We start from the raw sequence: 18,832 nt of genomic DNA, 5'->3' as shown, positions 1-18,832 counted from the left end.
CTTTAGCGCCCCCGCCCAGCCTTCTCGCCGAGCCTGCGACCAGCAGCCCTTGCGGGTTAAGTCTCCTCTTGAAAGCTGCTCGGACCTACTGGTCCTCACCGAGCTTGCTCCCTTTTAAACTCTTTAGGCCCGTGCTGGAGTAGTCATCCTTCAGCATCGAAGGCCCTTTCATCAGCTGTAATCACAGTAGCAGCTTCTCTTTATTGAGCGTTTCTATGTGCAGGACACTATTTGCTTCATACTGTGTGAGGCAGGTTTTATCCCCATTTTATAGACGAGGAAACTGAAGCTGAGAATCATTAAGAGACTTGTCCAAGACTTGTCCAAGGGCTGAATTCTTTTAAAGATGCCAGCTGCCTCCGAAGCCTTTTCCTCCTCTGCTTCCTGACACCCACCTTGAACTCCAGCCAAACTGAACTACGCTTCTCCCCAAAGAGACACCTGGATTTGTCCTTGACAAGTCTTTATACCTGGAATGCTGTCTCTCCACCCAATGCCACCATCTTCTTCACCCCCTGAACCAGGTGTGAGTGAACTCCTGGGGTCAAGAACGGTGACATCAACACCTGGTCTCACCTGCGCCCAGCACAGGGCCAGGCCTGGAGCAGGCCCCCTGTGATGGCACTGATCAGTCTGCCCTCATGAAAGTCCTCCTGTCGGGTCTTACATGATAGAAACCCCTCTTGAATGATGGACCTCTTAGGGTCAGGGACAGTGCCTTCAACTCTGCTCAGTCCAGCCTGCACTTTTGGACATGGGCCTTGGGCCCTGGCCTGTGCTGGGAGTAGTGTGGTAAACCCTGAGATTAGCAAGTCCTTTAAGTGCGCCAGCCTGTACCTGCCTTAGCATCCTTGCACTGGCTGCTCCCTTTGCACATGGCTATCTCCTCATCATCTAGGGCTCAGTTCACAAGTCAGCACCTCAAAGGGACTTTTCTTGATGCACCCCCATCACTTTATATTCTTTATCCCACTACCTTATTTTCTTCAGAGCAGTTAAGGCTACCTGAAATTCTTACGTATTTATTTCCTTGTTTACATTAATTCATGGAGCTTACATTCTAGTGGGGTGAGACACAATATGTATACATACCTACATACGTACATAAATAATGTTAGGTGATAATACACGTTATGAAAAAACAAAGCAGGCTAGGAGAGACAGAGCTAAGGGGCCAGTTGAGCAGAGACCTGAAGGAAATGAGGCATGGTCTGTGTGGATACCTGGGGGAAGAGCCTTCCAGATGGAATAGCAAGTGCAAAGGCCTTGATGCAGGAGCACGCTTGCCCTGCTTGTGGAACAGCAAGAAGGTTATTGTGCGAAGGAGGCATGGAGAGGGGTAGTTTGATCGTTCAGGGCTTTGTAGGCTTTGGTTAAGGACTTTGGTTTTAAATCTGAGTGAGGGTCCTCCTTGGTAGTGCAGTGGTTAAGAATCTGCCTGCCAATGCAGGGGACACGGGTTCGATCCCTGGTCCGGGAAGATCCCACATGTCATGGAGTGACTAAGCCTGTGTGCCACAACTACTGAGCCTGTGTCTAGAGCCCATGAGCCACAGCTACCGAAGCCCGCACCTAAAGCCCATGCTCCGCAACAAGAGAAGCCACTTCAATGAGAAGCCCATGCACTGCAACGAAGAGTAGCCCCCACTTGCAGCAACTAGAGAAAGCCTGCACATAGCAACGAAGACCCAACACAGCCAAAAATAAATAAAGAAATAAAAATAATTTATAATAAAAAAAATTAAAAAGCCTCATTCTGACTGCTGGTGGAATATAGGGCGTGGGGGACAAGGATGCAAGCTCTCCCAAGGGTGATTAATTTGTCCTAGTTTACCTGGGATTTTCCTGATTTTAGCATCAAAAGTCCTATGTCCTGGAAACTCCCTCAGTCCCAGGCAAACAGGGATGGTTGATCACCCTAAAGGGAGACCAGGTGAGAGAGGGTGGTACTTGTATTAAAGTGATGATGATGGAAAAATGGTCAGATTCTGGGTATGTTTTTTTTTTTTTTTTTTTTTTTGTGGTATGCGGGCCTCTCACTGTCGTGGCCTCTCCCGTTGCAGAGCACAGGCTCCGGACGCGCAGGCTCAGCGGCCATGGCTCACGGGCCCAGCCGCTCCGCAGCATGTGGGATCCTCCCTGACCGGGGCACGAACCCGTGTCCCCTGCATCGGCAAGCGGACTCTCAAACACTGCGCCACCAGGGAAGCCCCTGGGTATGTTTTGAAGGCAAAGCCTAAAGATTTTGCTACTGGAGTGAACGTGGGTGTGAGAGAATGAAGGGCGTCAAGGGTGACTGTCAGGTTTTTGGCCTGAACAACTGGAGGGAGAGAGTTGCCACTTACAGAGAGGAGGAGGCTGGAGTAGGTTTTGGAGATGGACCATCAGGAGTTTGGTTTTGGACATGGTAGTTTGAGATAACAGACTGGCAAGGAGGGATGTCAGCCAGGCTTTTGGGAGTATGAGTCTAAAGTCCTGAGGAATGGTCTGGGCTGGAGGTACAACGTTGAGAGTTGACAGTGTATATATGGTAGATACGCTATTTAAAGCCATGAGTCTGGGTGAGATCACTGAGGGAATGAATGTGGACAGAGGGCTGAGGACTGAGCCCTCGGGCACCTGACATTTAGAGATCAGGGAAAAGAGGAGAAACTAGCAAAGGAGACTGAAAAGCAGAAGCCAGTGAGGTAGAGCCCAGAGTAAGTGGAACCTGGAGAGAAATCTGTGCTCATTAGTGCCCCAAGTCCCACGCTGGGGACTTAAAGAGGGAAGTACTTAGATGGTGCCCAGAAGCTGAGCTAGGCCTAGTGGTGCAACCTTCAGGCAGGCTGACGTGGGTTTAGTTAGGGGACGGCTTTCTAACTGAGCTGCCCATAAATGGATGAAGCTGCTTCAGGAGGTGTGGGCAAGTCCCTGACCCAAGCAATTCCCCACGTATTAGTGCTGGGTAGGGGAGATCTGCCTCTAGGGCTCAATCATGTGCTGGGAGTTGGACTACACAACTCTCAAAGTGCCTTCAAACTGGAGACGGTGTGATTCTGGGAAGCCAATTGAAAGAACTTTGTCACAGAGTAGGGGGTGTTGAGCTGAGCCTTGAAGGATAAGCAGGTGTTCCGTGGTGGGGAGAGTGGGGAGGGGCACTCCTAGGTGGAGGAGCAGTGTGAGCAATGCTCCAGAGATGTGAATAAGCAGGGTCTGTTAAGCAGGGTCTGGTCAGAAGGGAAAGGTGTGTGAAGGATGGGGAGGAAGGTGAAGCTGAAAAGAGATGTAGGGCCAGATGGTGGGGAGCTCCCATTCGGCCTGATGCCCCGGAAGCACTTGCCAATACTCATTGAAGGAAGGTAATGAAACAAAAGAGAAATTGTAAGAGCCAAGGAAGGACCACATAGCTCCCTTGAGTGGGTTGTCTCCTGACAAGTCAGTCATAGCAGACTTGACGGCAGGGCTGCCCACTGCTCTGGGTGCTCCCTGCCCAGGGATCCATCAACTGTTCCTTAAAGCCTAGGGACAAAATAAGCCCCCGAGGAATCTAGGGCCCTTTCCTGGGGGCTGCTCTGTAGGTCAGAGGTAGGGGGCCGACAATTCAGAGGGTGGGTCAGTCCCTGGTAGAAGCAGTAGAGACGCACTAGGCCTAGGAAACACCACTGGTGGCGTCTGTTCCTCCCATTAGACTTCACAAGCATCGCCCTTGGATGCTCAGTGTTCAGAACTCTGTGAACCACCTTTAGGGAACAATGGGGTCTGGGAATTCTGGGGACTCCTATTGGCTAGACAGATGGGTAGGTGAACTCCCTCTCCCCAGAGCCATCGGCCAGCTAGGTACCAAGGTTTGACGTTATGGATTCCCAAAGGGAGGACCTCAGCCTCCCTGGTGGTAAGTGTGCTCCCTCCCCAAATCCCTGCCCCCTGCTTTATGCCCTAGGCTTGGGGGCACTCAGGGAAGACCTTTTGCATGGGTGGGGGTGATGGCTGCCTGTGTGGAAGCATGCTAAGAGTTAGGACAGGGTTTCCTCTAGAAAACTATGGATTTCTTGAGGGCATAGACCATGTCTCTCTGACAGCCCCGAGGGGGTACCACAAATACCCCAGGACATCACAGCTGAATGGTTAGCGGTATGGTGGAATGGGATGGGACATTGGTGTCCCGTCGACTGGTAAACTTTTACTCTCTTGATGGGCTTTGCCTTTAGTGAGGCTTCTCATTCTGATGGATCAGACGGGGCCAGGGTTGGGAACCAGAGGCTTGAGTAAGCCTGGGCAGGTCGTGCCCCTCTAGACCTAGCTTTTCTTATCTGTGAAGAGCGAAAGGTGGCCTCTTAAACTCCCTGGAAATCCTGCTTTGACTGAATAAAAGAATGATGAGGCCAGTCAATGAGAAAAGGAAGGAATGGAGAGAGTGGTTAAGTGGAGGGAACGATTGGTGAAAGGGCTAAGCAGAGGAATGAGAAACAGCTGAGACCCCAAGCTACAGCTATCAGCCAGCTTGCTTTTTTTCTTATTGCCTTCCTTAGTGTGGGTGCCACTGTACTTTGGATTCCTGGGGCTGTGTTCTGTGATAACCGGCGGCTGCATTCTCTTTCTGCACTGGAGGAAGAACCTGCGGCGGGAAAGGCGTGCCCGGGAGTGGATGGAGGTGATGCGAGCAGCCGCATTTACCTACAGCCCGCTGTTGTACTGGATTAACAAGCGACGGCGCTATGGCATGAACGCGGCCATCAACATGGGCCCTCCCCCTGATGCCACCAAGACCGAGACTGACACCCAGAATTCAGATCACCCGTGGGAGATGGACATCCCCGAGAGCAGGAGCTATGCTACTCAAGACAGCAGCCCCAAGGTGGAGGCCCCCAGCCCCCTGCAACCTGCAGTGCAGCTGATCCCACAGCAGCCCCTACCTTCCCCGGTGCTGCGGCCCCAGGCCAGCTCCCGACCCCCGATTCCCATTTTTCAGGAGGTGCCCTTTGCCCTCTCGCTGTGTAACCTACCCCCGATGCTGAACCACTCAGTCTCCTACCCTTTGGCCACCTGTCCTGAAAGGAACATCCACTTCCATTCCCTCCCCACACTGGCCCAGGGGGACCACTGCTTAAATGCCAAGCTGTCTGCTTCAGAAGTGTAGCCTCCTCTCACTGAGGATGGGAGCTGGAGGTATCGGGGCAGTGCAGGAAATGGAGCTGACCTCAGGGAGGTGGTACTGACACAGAGGCCAGGGCCCATCTAGATGTCACATAATGAAAGATTTAAAAAAGTCCAAGACTCCCTTGTGTCTCATTTGCTGTTAGGAGGGAAAATGTCTGAGGGGGGCACTTCACAAACCAAGCTGAAGGTCAGAGTCTCACCAATACCAATGGGAACTGAGGGCTTGCTGCGGGGAGACACGCTGAACCAGTAGTTGTGATGGGCTCAACATCCCTCTAGACAGTATTTAAGAACAAAACCATATGTCAGACCCTGGGCTAGGTACCCAAAGGGAATGACATTCTGTGGGACATTAAGCACAGTTGCGACAAGAGTGGCAGCCACTGAGGATGCATGAACGATGGTGATTGGTAGTGGCCAAGTCAGTATGAAACCCATGAGCCACACTGCACTGCTGCTGGAATTGCATTCTTTGTTAACATCTAAGATGTATTGCGTTCTTGTGTGGTTGTCTACATTATTTCTAATACAAGAACACTGCCAAACAGATATCACAATCCTCTTCTTACAGATGAAGTTTCCAAGGGCATTTGCCGTCTCATTTTTTTTTTTTTTTTTTTGGTGGTACGCGGGCCTCTCACTGTTGTGGCCTCTCCTGTTGCGGAGCACAGGCTCCGGACGCGCAGGCTCAGCGGCCATGGCTCACGGGCCCAGCCGCTCCGCGGCATGTGGGATCCTCCCGGACCGGGCCACAAACCTGTGTCCCCTGCATTGGCAGGCGGACTCTCAACCACTGCGCCACCAGGGAAGCCCTGCAGTATCATTTTTATGTTACAGAGCAAGGTCTCAAATTTATGTCTGTCTAGCATCAAATTTCCTGATCTTCCCACCATATACCGTGGTGTCCATTCCCTAATGAAGTCTTGTTTGAAGCCACTTGGAAAATGATTTATTGTGTGTGTAATTAACTTGGTTCAAGGATTGGCTTGGGGGAAGGGCTGGCCAATGAACCTCCTAAAAAATGTATTTTTTTTTTAATCTTTCTCAAGGGGATTCATGGCCTCTCCCAAAGTTAAGCTCCACTGTGTACAAATATTAATTTTTGTACCTTCTGGAAACTATTCTAAAAGGAGAGACAAAGATAATACTGGCTATTTGGTCCCAGTTCAAAGATAAGAAGACCCAGCTCTGCTCCAGGATATAAAATTTTCCCTTTCACTTTGGAAATGAGAAAATCATCTTACCGTATTTGTAAATGAGCTAAGCTTTTTTCCTCCTGAGAGGAAAGGCCACCCAGATTGTGTGTGTGTGCAATCCCAGAATCTAGCGGTCATGTAAAGCTATTAAAAATTTTTTTTTCCTGTGTGTGAAAAAAGCCCAGCTCCTCCCTATATGACCCCTTATCTTGAAATGGATTTCAAGCCTTTTTCCTTCTTTTTTTCCAAAGACATTGGAATATTTCTTGTAAACATGCTCTCATATTGAATCTCAAAATAGAAAACAGGCGTAAGTGGAACTTCTCTGGTTGATACAGAGGCAGGGGCTCACTCTTCCCTCATCCTGCTCCCTTCCCACCCTGCACATGCCAAAACAGCCTTCATTTCTTCAGGCCAAATTGGGCGGATCTTCAGGCAGATTCTTCAACGTTACTTTCTGTCCACCATCTGTTAGGCTTTGCATTCAAAAGAAGGAAGGAGTCCAAAAAAATACGGATCAAAGCAGATTTTTTTCTTAGTAATTGGGAGGATGGAGGGGCAAGCCTTTAATCACAGACACAGCGAGAGAAAAAAGAAATGTTTTATTTAAATTAAAATTGTTTTATTACTGATATTAAATTAGCAAAGCCCAAATCAAGTGATGGAAATCTTGAATTCCCTCCCTAAACAGAACCAAAATTGCTTAAACATTACCAAAATAGCTCCACTTAAGCAAAGTAGATTTACATTTCTTAATATGAGAAAACAACAAGGTAGGTTAGGTTCGTATAACAAACAGTACACGCTCTATAAAGTCTCAGGAATACCCAAATGTTTTCTGGTTTGGATATGAAAGAGGGGACCATATCAAACTGGCGTTGGTAAGCAAGCCAATGAGGTGTAGCAAACAAAAGCTGTTACTAAAAACAAGTCAACAGCAGGCCATATGAGTATGAGCCTATCACAGTCAAAATCTTCAACTGTGACCGGTAGGACCAACATGGGGGGCGTGGGGGCGTGCAGATGTGGTTACGGCCAGAGATATAACGTGAGGGGGAACGCCAAAGGAAGGGAAAGAAACCAGCAGCAGGTGAAGGGTGTCCACTCTTCAGCTGTGCTGTATCAGACACAATCCTAAGAGCCAGGCCCTTCTCGGCCTTTAAGACGACACTACAGTCATCCCTAAGCCAGGTTCTCTCTTCTTTTGGTTCTTCTCTTCCTATAATATATTGCCTCTCTGATTTATGGGGGAGGCTCTCTAGGTAAACATTATACCAGATAAAAGGCGAAAGAAAAACAGGACCAAGAAGACATGCTTTGGGTAACTCAGGAAAGCAGCAGGAGGAGCTGCCGGAGTGCAAAGGTAAAAGCATTTGAAACGAAAACCAAAACCAAACTCACTACTACTACCTAGCTGAGGGCTGAGGTGTGGTAGGTGAGGCTTGATTAGAGATCGACACAAATCATAGGCTGGATAAGTTAAGACAACTTTCAAATAAAAATCCCAAATTAGTAATGATAAAGGCTTATGAGAATTCTTTTTTTAAGCCAATGAATACGCTCAACTTAGAACAAAGGAGTTCAAGATGTCCTAGTTCTGCCTGGGAGATATGGCACCTTCCCAGGCGGTGTGGCAAGGGTACTCGCAGGTCTGAGGGTGCAGCAGGAACACCTCTGCCAAATCTGGTGGGGAGAGGATGGAACCATCCAGCTGGCTCAGGGATGATGGTAGGTGGCGGACAAGCTTCAGGTGGGAAGAATGGAGGCTAAACTAAAAAGCACAGCTGATGCAAAAGAAAAGTATATACGAAGAGTTAAGGTGTCCTCCAACTATTTGCCTATGAATAAGAATTTGAAACTAAAAAGGACAAGCTACATTACCCTCAAGTATACTTCATATAAATCAGTTCTCAAAAAAATACCTTCCAGGTACAGACATACTATTTATGGTACAGTACATATAAATATAGCAGTATAATTCAATTTATTGCTAGAATTTTATTTGGTTGTTACAAAATCTGCAAGGGTATATATATTAAAAAGGGGGGGGCATGAAAGGCAGCCAGAAGAGTAAGTTATCTTCAAGTTACCTAAAGTGCCAGGCTAATTTTATACTATATTTAAACCTTTCCAAGAAAGTAAAATAGCATAGGTAGGCAAAGGAATTGTTTGAGAGAAATAGAGCGAGAAGCGTAAGCCATAATGAGGTAAGCAGACACATTCATGGGAAAAGACTTCATCCTACTTCAACTAAATTTTAATATTTCTAGAAAAAAAACCCAAGGTTAGCCAACACCGACCTGAACATCATATAAAGAAAAAAAACAGCCCTTAAATATTTAAGGGTGCTCCACCACATCCATGGCTAACGGGCAACTTGGACAAAGTTAAAATGGAAACAAGCTTTACTAGAGAAGTCTGAAAGCTTCTCCAGTTTCTCCCTGACTTGGCCTACAGCACAGTTAAGTTTTGCAGGTTTCCTTTTGTGTTGCCTGAAGATTGCTTCTAAGATCAACACAGCACACACAGAGGTGACATGGAGGAATAATTCCTTCCAGTTCAGGGACCTTTAGTAGCAGGGCTACAGAAGCATTTAATGGGAGAAGTACTGCACTTGCTTGTATTAGATTTGCTGCCATAACGTGAAGCCCCCCGCCCTAGGCCTGCCTGCCATGTTTGGCATCCTCTGGACAGAAAGCCTCTAGCTATTTCTGAGCTGTAATTGTCAGGAAACCTAATATGATTTCAGGTGTTTCATTTCACAACCTTTTTGGCCTTAGCCCACAGAAGAACATAGTAGGTTCTTGGTTAGGCCCCAGGTAAAATCTCAAGAAGTTTCCTGGATCAAAATTAGAGGCAGAGCTTTCCTCTATAGTTCCTGAGTAGCCAGGCTGAGACAGTGGCCGAAGGACTGCAGCCCTGCCATTCAGAATGGAGACAGTATCAGAAGTGAAAGTCAGCTACGGCTTAAAGGTAGACTCGAGTGGGTGCGTGGGGGAAGATAATCTAGTTCACTCAGGGAGGAAATGTAGCTCCCACTGGATAACTTTTTATGCTCATAAATCCTGAAACAGGATTAAAAGAGAGAAAATCCCCAACAAGACTTCTCTGGTTCACAGGTTGGGAGGAGCTGAGAGGATAGACCAAAGAGCCAGAATCCTGAGCCTGGAGGCAGCACCGTCCCCAGTGTCCACTCCCTAAATCTACTCCCCCAGCACCAGGCCAAACCCCATGGCAGCACCCAAAGAGGATGTCTTAAGGAGATGGGGACACAGCTTCAAGCTGCTACCAGATCAGATTAGCAATTTTTAACAGCAAGTCATTTGTTCACGTCCTGTTTCAAACCATTCTTCCTACTTCCCACAAAATATGCACAACTCTTTCTTTCATTTTAAATATTTACAAACAGAAAAGGTCTGTCTGTTAAAGCAAAGACATTTTCTGAGTCTGTATAAAGTGCAGCTAATTTAAGGCAAATTTATGCGAAATATAAAAGGTGGCTTATTCTCTCTATATACACATTTTCCAGTTTTAAAAGATAAGGTCTCCTCCCCTCAAAAAAAAAGGAAAGAGAAAAAAAGAGGGCTTGACTTTTCTTCTGGCAATTTTAAAATTAAGATCCTACTGGTTTAAGGAAATCATAGATTTCTGAATATCATATTATAAGTAAAATGGTCTTTTTTAAAAAAATAACTTTTACATAGCTTTTTCAAACAAGTTAAAAGGTGGCAATGTGTCTGCTACTGTAGTTTGGAGGACTGGAGGATTGATGGGTAGGTAGAAGGGTTGTTTTTGTTAGCTGAGTAGATATTAGGTAGTCCAGGGCATACATCCATTTTTAAAGTAAGCCTGATGAGGCTAGACACCTAAAGCTGCTCTTAGCTCCAGGAATGAGTATCTTCCGTCTCCATCAGAATCAAACTCCCTCAAACGCTCTGGTTCTGGCACAGCAGAATGTAAGGAGTCCCAGATTTCCTGGTAGGTCAGCTTCCCATCCACATCCTGCCCAGTCTTATGGAATAAATCCTGAAGATCTGTTAAAAAGGAATTACAAAAAAATGTATATGTCTATACATATAACTAAATTTAGTTAACAGTTTAAAAAGTAGTCTCAACAGAATTTTAAGCACTGAAAGAAAAGCTACTTTGCAGACTTTGTTCCCAAAAGGTAAAGTTTAAGATCTCACTAAATCTGAAAGACTAATTCTTGATCCTTTAAGAATGAGAGGAACACTGTAGGGTACTATCGTCCCAAAATAGAATCAGTGACAGATAATCACAGGAGAAGTGAATGGACTGGCTTTCTCTCTGTTCAGGGCCTTTCTTTTAGATTTTCCAGATTTTATTCTTACGTTGAAGGGGTGGAAAGGACTGTAGAAGCCTTAAGAGCTAACTGATAGGAGCTCTGATAGCCTATAAAACAGACTACGTACGGCATATTGTCAGTTCAACAGTTACTATATAACCCAGCAATTCCATTCCTAGGGTATATACTCAAGAGAAATGAAAACATGTTGTCTACACAAAAAGTTGTATACGTATGTTCATAGCTTCATTGTTCCTAATAGTCAAAAAGTGGAACCAACCCAAATAAATGTCCATCAACTAATGAAAGGCTTAACAAAATGCAGTATATCCGTAGGATAGAATATTATTCAGTCATAAAAAGGAATGAAATATTGCTGCATGCCAACCTTGAAAACATTATGCTAAGTGAAAGGAGCATATTGAAAGAAAGAAGCATACATAAGACCACGTATTATGATTCCACTTATATGAAACACCCAGAACAGGTAAATCCAAAGAGACAGTGGTTGAGAGATTAGTGGTTGCCAGGGGTGGGGGCAGGGGGATAACAGGGTGTAACTGTTCTCTCTTGGAGACTGACCCCCTCCCCGACCCAAGAGAGGGCCCTATAATAAATACCTAGGAGGGCTGCTTGTTTACACGTCTAAAAAGGGCTTGGATGTGTCCCCACTGAATGACTTAGTGGATTCAGTCTCTAATACCAGAGGACAGTACTGTCAAGCAATTTTGTAGACAAGCTTTTGGGTAAGTCCCTACTTTTAGTCCTAAGACAGCTCCAACAAAGCAGCTGAAGTCTCAAAAGCTCTCCGAAAAGCCAGAAAAGCAGTGAGACACTTGTTCCCAATGCCTGCCACCAAGTGGCTAGCTGGAAAATGTTTGTGTGTGTGTACATGGGGCATGAGTTTTAGAGCATGCTATGTACTCTATAGCAGTATTCAAATAAAAATCTCATTGGTGCCTCAGGTCATTTATAAAATGTAGTCATTCAAAAGTGTGTAAGGTCTCCGTTAGGGATTAAAGTATAAATGTTAAATTGGCTATTTCTTAATCTGCTCTAACAGTCTTTCCTCTTTTTATTCTCATCAATTCTTGATGTAATAATGAAGAGTAGGAGGAGGCAACTTATGTTGCCAATAAACACAACTTAACACTCTCTTGTCTCTCCAGAAAACAGAAAAGAAAAATTGGGGACAGGGAAAAAAGTAATTGCATTTAAATGACAATATAAATTTAAGCCTCTATGCTTTAAAAGCATTAATTGTAGCCTGTAGACAACTCATTCACTTAACAAATATTCACATGTACCAGGCACTAGGCTAGGGGCTGGGACTGAAGTTAAATGTTATAGGTCCCCAGGAAATTACAATGGAGTGACACGTGCAAATGTAAGATATTATGAGTGCATACACAGGAGAAGCCTAATCCAGTCCTGGGAGGTAAGAAAATGTTTCCTGGTGGAAAGGTATCTAAACTGAGGTGAAGAGCCAGGCAGAGATAGGGTGACAGGAATGGGTGATTTTTCAGGCAGTTAGCAAGTGCAAAAACAGGAGACCAAACACCACGAAGAGGGATGGAACACACACTGTTGGAAGCAAGGCAAGCACATTTCTCTGTGAATCATATCCTTCCTACTAAAGTTTTTCTTGCTGATTTTCAGCCAAAGGACCCCTCATTTTTGGAGGGCTCTGACAAAAAGGGTCAACTTTTACTTTATTTTGCTAATCTCACAGTATTGTGTTTGCTTGCTTGTCTTCTCCACTAGACTGTTATATCCATGAAGAAAGTGAGAATGATTCTTACACTGTATTCTTACTGCTTACACTGGGTCTAACCAGGCACTCATCGAATGAATGAAGAAGACTCTAAAAAACATTCATAGAGAGATAATATAGTGCAATGTGGTTAAGAGTGCAAACTTCAGCGTCAAACTGCCTTGGTGTGAATTTTGCCTCAATCGTTTGCTATGTGGACTTAGGTAGTTTCCCTATCAGTAAAATGGGTATAATACATGAATATTGATGGTCCCAGGACTGTTATCAGGATTATATGATATAATGTATATCAAGTATCTGGCCTATAGGAAGTGCTCAATCAATGTTAGCTATCATTCTTTATCTTACAAGTTTAAAAAGTCAGAAAGTTATAACTTTGAGCATTTTCTCTATCACTCCATAATATAAAAATTTACCTTCGATGCTAGAAATTCCTGGTAGGGAGACAGGCCTTAGCTGAGCAGCTTTCTCAGTCTGGCCTCCAAGAGACCGTGGGAATTTTGGCAATGCTGATGGCTTTGATGTGAAACTCTGAACTTGCTCTGTAACAAACAATACAGTTTTAGATTACTAATGTGACACCAAATAAAACCAGTATTGAAGGTCCTAACCTTTTAGGGCAAATTCATATTACTTAATTTAAGAGAAACAGCTGAGAATTAAGTAGCATAGTGACTACATGAAGTTAAAGATACAAATTGAGATGTTTTGTGGATAAGTGAAGATCAATCAATATTATGTAACATTAAGGTTTGAAGCCGTGGTCCCACTGGTTGCTCTTATAGTACAAGTTAGCATTCCACATGTTTAGAGGTTGAGAGTTCAAGCTGCAAGTGAGAAAAGCATTGGGTATTTGACATCCTAGGAGCTGTGCTATGAGCCCGATCTGGGGGTATCTGCCACCAGACCAGCTGGTGCTGAAAGAGTGCTAACATACGATTATGTAGCACAGTGTTAGGGCAAGGCCTCCCACTGTACTTTGTCTCTCACTTAAGAGAGAATAAGAGAAGTTGTATTGCTTTCCCCAAAATGAAAAATACTTGTGGGAGGGTAGGGGTCAAAACCAACATAATATAATGCCGTGGTTACATCTTCATAGAGCAGTACCAGCAGAGGTTAACGCACCTGCTAATACTGATTAGGTTATGTCCCTGACTAAAGCCAAAGGCCCTTCCAACCCAATGATCCCATTGTTATTTGTTAATGGTTTTTTACAAGGACTAATATTTATTTTTAAGTAAATTTTTATGCATTTACAGAAATGAAGACTCCCGTAAACAACATTTAGGGCTGGTTTAATACATGCTACGGCAGTAATGTTTTTGCCTATAATTGGATGCAGACAGCATGGAGAAGTCTATTTCCAGCTAAACACTACCCATTTTTCCCTTAATAGACTGGAGTACAAATCATGTGCAAAATGGGCTTTTTGTAAATGAAAGCAAAGTGTAGCAGCTTCATCTCAGTGCGCTCAGGCATCACTCACTCAGTGCCATCAGTCCTGCTGGAACACCTTTCCCCACTCTCTGTGTGGGAGGCGAGCTGCCCAAGCCTGCGTGAAATATTCAGAAGCCAACCCTGAATATCTCACCTTCATCGGCAGTCTCTGGAGGCCTGCTGCTCTCAGGTTTGTTTGTGAGAGCACTGATCAGCTGCAGTTTCTCTCTGAGCTTGGATACCTGAGAATCTGAACTATCTTCTTTCTGTCCAAAACAAAGATCACAGAAGGTTTAAGGCGGAAGGAAGACCTCAACTGATTCTTCATGATATACCCAGAGCCTATTTAGCCTGTAGTGCTTGACCCCAAGTAGGCTTCCTCTGAAGGCAATGAAGGAATGAATCAACAATTACTAGAGATATCTTCAGTACTCAGTGTTGATTAGGGCCTGGCTGGATTTGAGCCTAGACCATCAGGGAACATTATGCTACAGATGATCTGATTCACTGTGTGCATTTGGCGGACGGGGAAGGCAAGCATGTGTCAGCAGTAAAGGAAACATATACTTGCTCAGGTGCTGTTGTGATACCCATTTCCTAAATGGGTAGGATATTGTTTTCTAGGTACTATTTCACACTAACTAATTTTCCTGAATAGCTTACTTCACCTTGTGACTAGATCAGTTTAGGCAGTTTTATGCTTTTATCATCTTAAAAAAAAAAAAAGCAACCAAACCACAAGTATTCCCCCTGATCTTCCTTCTCTGCCACCATGGTAATGATTCAACTGGTGGCAGAACTGTTAGGAACATAAGGGAGCTACAATATTTTTTTTCCTGTTCTTCATTCATTTATTTGTTTATTTTTTAACATCTTTATTGGAGTATAATTGCTTTACAATGGTGTCTTAGTTTCTGCTTTATAACAAAGTGAATCCGTTATACATATACATATATCCCCATATCTTTTCCCTCTTGTGTCTCCCTCCCTCCCACCCTCCCTATCCCACCCCTCTAGGTGGTCACAAAGCACCAAGCTGATCAGGGAGCTATAATATTTCTAATTCGAGGCCTTACTTGTATCTTTAAAAAAATTTTTTTCCCCTACCCTGTCTCATTCCCAGATGATATAGTAGCATATAAAAAATACAATTAATTATAAAAAGAGAGAAGTCTGGTTTCTGTGAGGTCAGTTTCTAACTGCATAGGCTAGTGTGAAAGGTCCTGAGTCCATGTTTAGTTAGAATATCGACCATTACACATTTCTTTTATTCAATATTTATTTACTTATTTCTCTCCTATCCTTATTCTACCCTAACAGTTACTGTACAGTAGATCACACTTAGTTTATTTAGGGAGCTAAAATATGGATGTATATAGCTAAAACTAGGTACTAAATGCTTGAATAATTTATGGCAAGGAGAAATTACATTTCTTTTGGACACTTAGATGAGGTAGGACAAAGGGACTAATACATTGGGGTAAGAGTTAAAAACACAAAGTGTCAGAAAGTAAAGCCAAAAAATTCAGGCAAAAATGTGTACTAGCTCTATTTTATTCTGATATTTACTGTCAAAATCTGAACTGTTGCTGAAATCACTATTATTTTCCAATAGTAACCACCCATTACTTTTTTTGTGCTTGAACATTTTTATCTGGATCTTAAATTTTTCTTGTCATTCTCTAGGTGAATATAAAATTTTTTTGGGGTAGCAGCAGTTAGAAAACTCAACAAAAGCCTAGCTTATAAAGCACTAAAATCTTAATGTATGTGATTTTTATCCAGACAATACAAAACTGTTAAGGAAGAACAAGTCTAGATGCAAAGCATTACATTGAAAACTGCCTGACATATGTGGTTCATTTCCAAGTTCATTTCCTGTGAACCCCATCCTTGAGCTCATCGAATGCAATGTGCATCTGAAATGATATTTTAGTCACTCAGTCACAATCTTTCTGGCTTTTCCTTTATTTTAGCCAAGATCTTATAATATTAAACAGTACTCTAATCACAGAGAATGCTGAAAACAAACTTTCTTTCCTGGGATAACAAAGCAACATCACAGACTACTTGTCTTATCTTGACAATATGTCTGGGAAGAACAAAAAAAGGGAAGGTACAAGGTGAAGGGAACAGGCTGAAGCTTAAAGAGACTATGTATGTACTGAGGCTGCAATCTTTCTTTTCCCCCTTCCACCCCCCAAGAGTCTGTAATTTTAAAAATAAGAAATAATTTTTAGTTTAGACACCATTTTTAGATTATCTATGCCTCTCATCATTAGTACAGATAACTTACTGTCTTAGCTTAAAAGTCACTTCCTTAGGGAAGCCTTCCTGTTCTCTGTTAGCACTGTTATACCCTATACCTTTCCTTTGTAGCACTTATCATACTCGTGATTATCTGCTCAATTATGTGTTAACGATCTTCTGGCTGATGGACTTCGAGCTCCACCAGAACAGGTGTCACGTGTCTACACTGCTCACTGTGGTCACACCAGCTCCTAGCAAAGAGCTGAGCAAGGGGCAGGTTCCTGATAAAGTACTTGCTTATTTACAAATATACTAATTTACTAATTACTTTGTCTTGAAGTTTCAAAAAAAGACCAAAGTGCTCCCTTTGAGAAAGAAGCAGGTGCTCATGCATTTATTCTTACTTCAGAGAAAGCCTCCTATTATTTACCTTTATGCTCTGGGATTTTACTGACTCTGTTCTGTTGGTCACTTGATGCAAAGACTCTCTCTTCAGAGTGGCAGCTCTATCATTCATCTTAAAGGGTAAAAGGAACAAAACAAGAGAAGATTAAAGGAAAACATTAAAACTTAAACAACATCCAGCATTTTAAAAACAAACTGGCCAAACTTATTTAAAGGGTCTCGATATACAACTGATTCACTATGCTGTACACCTGAAACTAACACAACGTTGTAAATCAACTATATTCCAATAAAAATTTTAAAACAATAAATAAATGAAGGGTCTCAGAACACTTTCAACAGAAAACCAGCAGGAGAATGAGAGGAGAGAGGGAGAAAGGCCTCAGAGAGACAAAGCTGAAACTGGTGCTTCTAGTTTCTGTCACAAACTTTAAAACTTTGAAGTATAAAAGGCGAGAGGACTTCTACCCAAAACCATGCTGGGTATGATGCAGCTGGAAGAAACAGTAGGACAGATGGCACTATTAGCAATTTCCTCTTCTGGAAAAAAAATAGGGTGAGGAGAGGAGGGACAGTATGGAGAGCTTTGGGGCTGGTGAGTTTTCACTATAAGCCTTGAAAACCAACCTTCAAGACCTAATACTCATCAAATCATCCAAAATTCCTAGCCTCTACTGTACTCAGTTTAGCTAAGTTCAAAAAGGCTTTTAAAAATGAGGAGGCTCCTTTGATCTTCACAGCTTTGTAGTAAATCACACACCCCTGTAAAGGAGGAAGAGGAGCAGGTCCTCCTACTCTACCCTCAAAGCCAAGGCCGGGCCACTTGCCAGGGCTCCACTGTAGCAGAGCCAGTTCAAAGGCTGCTTCCTATGTGCCAGGGCTTGACTTTACTTGTAGGCTTGCTTGCTTCTAGCTTTGGCAGTTACTTGATTTACACAATTTATACAGTTACTTGACTTATACAATTTATACAATCTCCTGTATTTGGTTTCCATTTCTATATGCCTATGTCTTGGCTGTGGGAAATCTTTAAGAGTGGGGCTCGCAGCTATTAAAAAATGACCCACGTGGATTCTAGAACAATGCATATGTGAAAGGTGATTAAAAGAAACAACCACCACATCTTATTTGCAATAACATGAAAACCAGTAAACCATACGGTCTGTCAGCATCAGTGACTTAGTACGTCATTCAGGTTCCTCTTATGTAAAATGAGAGGGCAGACTCAATGATCTCTTAAGGGGAGGAGCTGGTCTGACTGATTTGTCTTAAATAGCTTTCCTGACATTATCTGCAAGGGGATCCCCCTCATATGCCCATGAAACAGGACAAGTCTGAAAGCCGAGTCTGGGCTTAAGGAAATGACAAAAGATTCTCTAGTTATTGTCACTGTCATTGTTCCCATCCTTAATAAATTAAAAAAGTAAAGATCAAGAAGACCTCCCTTGGAAATATGTGCCAGAGCTTCCCTACCAGATGAGTCACTGGCAACATAAAAGGAAGCTTGTCGTCTCTGCCAACTACTTGTGGTGAGGCCTTGGCAAGCAACTGAACCTCTCTACATCTCCCTCCCAAATCAGGACTGACATTGTCTGTGCCATTCACATCACACAGCTAGTGTAAGGATTAAAGGAGACAAGGATTAAGCATAACACAAACGTGGAGCCTCTCAAGTGTCCTAGAAGTCGTGGTCTGAAAAGGTTGTGGAATGTCATCCATGTACAGACAAAACACACTGCAACACAGAACATGTCACAAAAGACGTGAAGAGGCTTACCATGCTGAAGGACAGGTTCGCTCGCTTTTCTACCTTGCTCATAGCAATCAGATCTCTTTCTATCAAGTTGACTCTCTGGGTAAGATTACTGACTGTCTCATTCATCCCCTTGAGTTTAAGATCATTCTCTCTCTGGTACCCCACTAGGGCACTGTTTACCTCCTCTAAAAAGTTGTGGAGGTACAGGATATCCTGGAGTGGAAATAAATCAAGTTGTGGAATCCAGCTAAAGACATGTACTAGACAAGCAGGCCAGCAGCACTGAACAACCATTATTATGTCAACTTATTGAAGTAAACTCCTTTTCCTGCTCTTGACCATTGATTGTCAGTCTCTGTTTTGTCCCTCCACTCTGAACTGCTCCCAGTTTACTCCCTCTGGAATTGTCTGACCTCAGTTAGACAGGAGGGGGAAAGAGGGAAGAGACTACCAACATGATTCACTCTCTGGTCCCAGAAAGCTGAGAGCTTGAGAATTGATTTCCCAATGTTTACCTCACCTGCTGGCGAGAAAGCCTGCTGGGTTATTGACTGAAACGCTCAGTAACC

The 18,832-nt window shown here is 43.7% G+C and overlaps 2 protein-coding genes across 3 annotated transcripts in view; one reads left to right on the top strand and one right to left on the bottom strand.

Moving 5' to 3' along the window:
- Positions 1-3,837: 3,837 nt before the first annotated feature.
- Positions 3,838-5,119, top strand: TEX38 (testis expressed 38; the record flags this gene model as incomplete). Its single annotated transcript, XM_082668621.1, has 2 exons — positions 3,838-3,874; positions 4,512-5,119. 2 exons carry the CDS (start codon positions 3,838-3,840, stop codon positions 5,117-5,119), a joined length of 645 nt encoding a protein of 214 aa, XP_082524747.1.
- A 1,827-nt stretch (positions 5,120-6,946) lies between these two features.
- Positions 6,947-18,832, bottom strand: part of EFCAB14 (EF-hand calcium binding domain 14) — a 37,492-nt gene continuing 25,606 nt past the window's right edge. The window contains exons 7-11 of one of the 2 annotated variants that reach the window (XM_082654062.1): positions 18,285-18,476; positions 16,533-16,619; positions 14,007-14,118; positions 12,832-12,957; positions 6,947-10,369 (exon numbers count right to left, since the gene is read on the bottom strand). In XM_082654062.1, coding sequence (XP_082510188.1) covers positions 10,194-10,369; positions 12,832-12,957; positions 14,007-14,118; positions 16,533-16,619; positions 18,285-18,476 — 693 coding nt within the window. In that variant the 3' untranslated portion in view covers positions 6,947-10,193. The remainder of the gene's footprint in view (positions 10,370-12,831; positions 12,958-14,006; positions 14,119-16,532; positions 16,620-18,284; positions 18,477-18,832) is intronic. The other variant, XM_082654063.1, reaches the window with a different exon arrangement.

The sequence above is a fragment of the Grampus griseus genome, assembly GCF_964374135.1.
Source record: "Grampus griseus genome assembly, chromosome: 1".
In the NCBI taxonomy this organism is placed as follows: Eukaryota; Metazoa; Chordata; class Mammalia; order Artiodactyla; family Delphinidae; genus Grampus; species Grampus griseus.
Note: the sequence above shows the minus strand (reverse complement) of the source record. Positions and strands in the feature narration are given on the sequence as shown.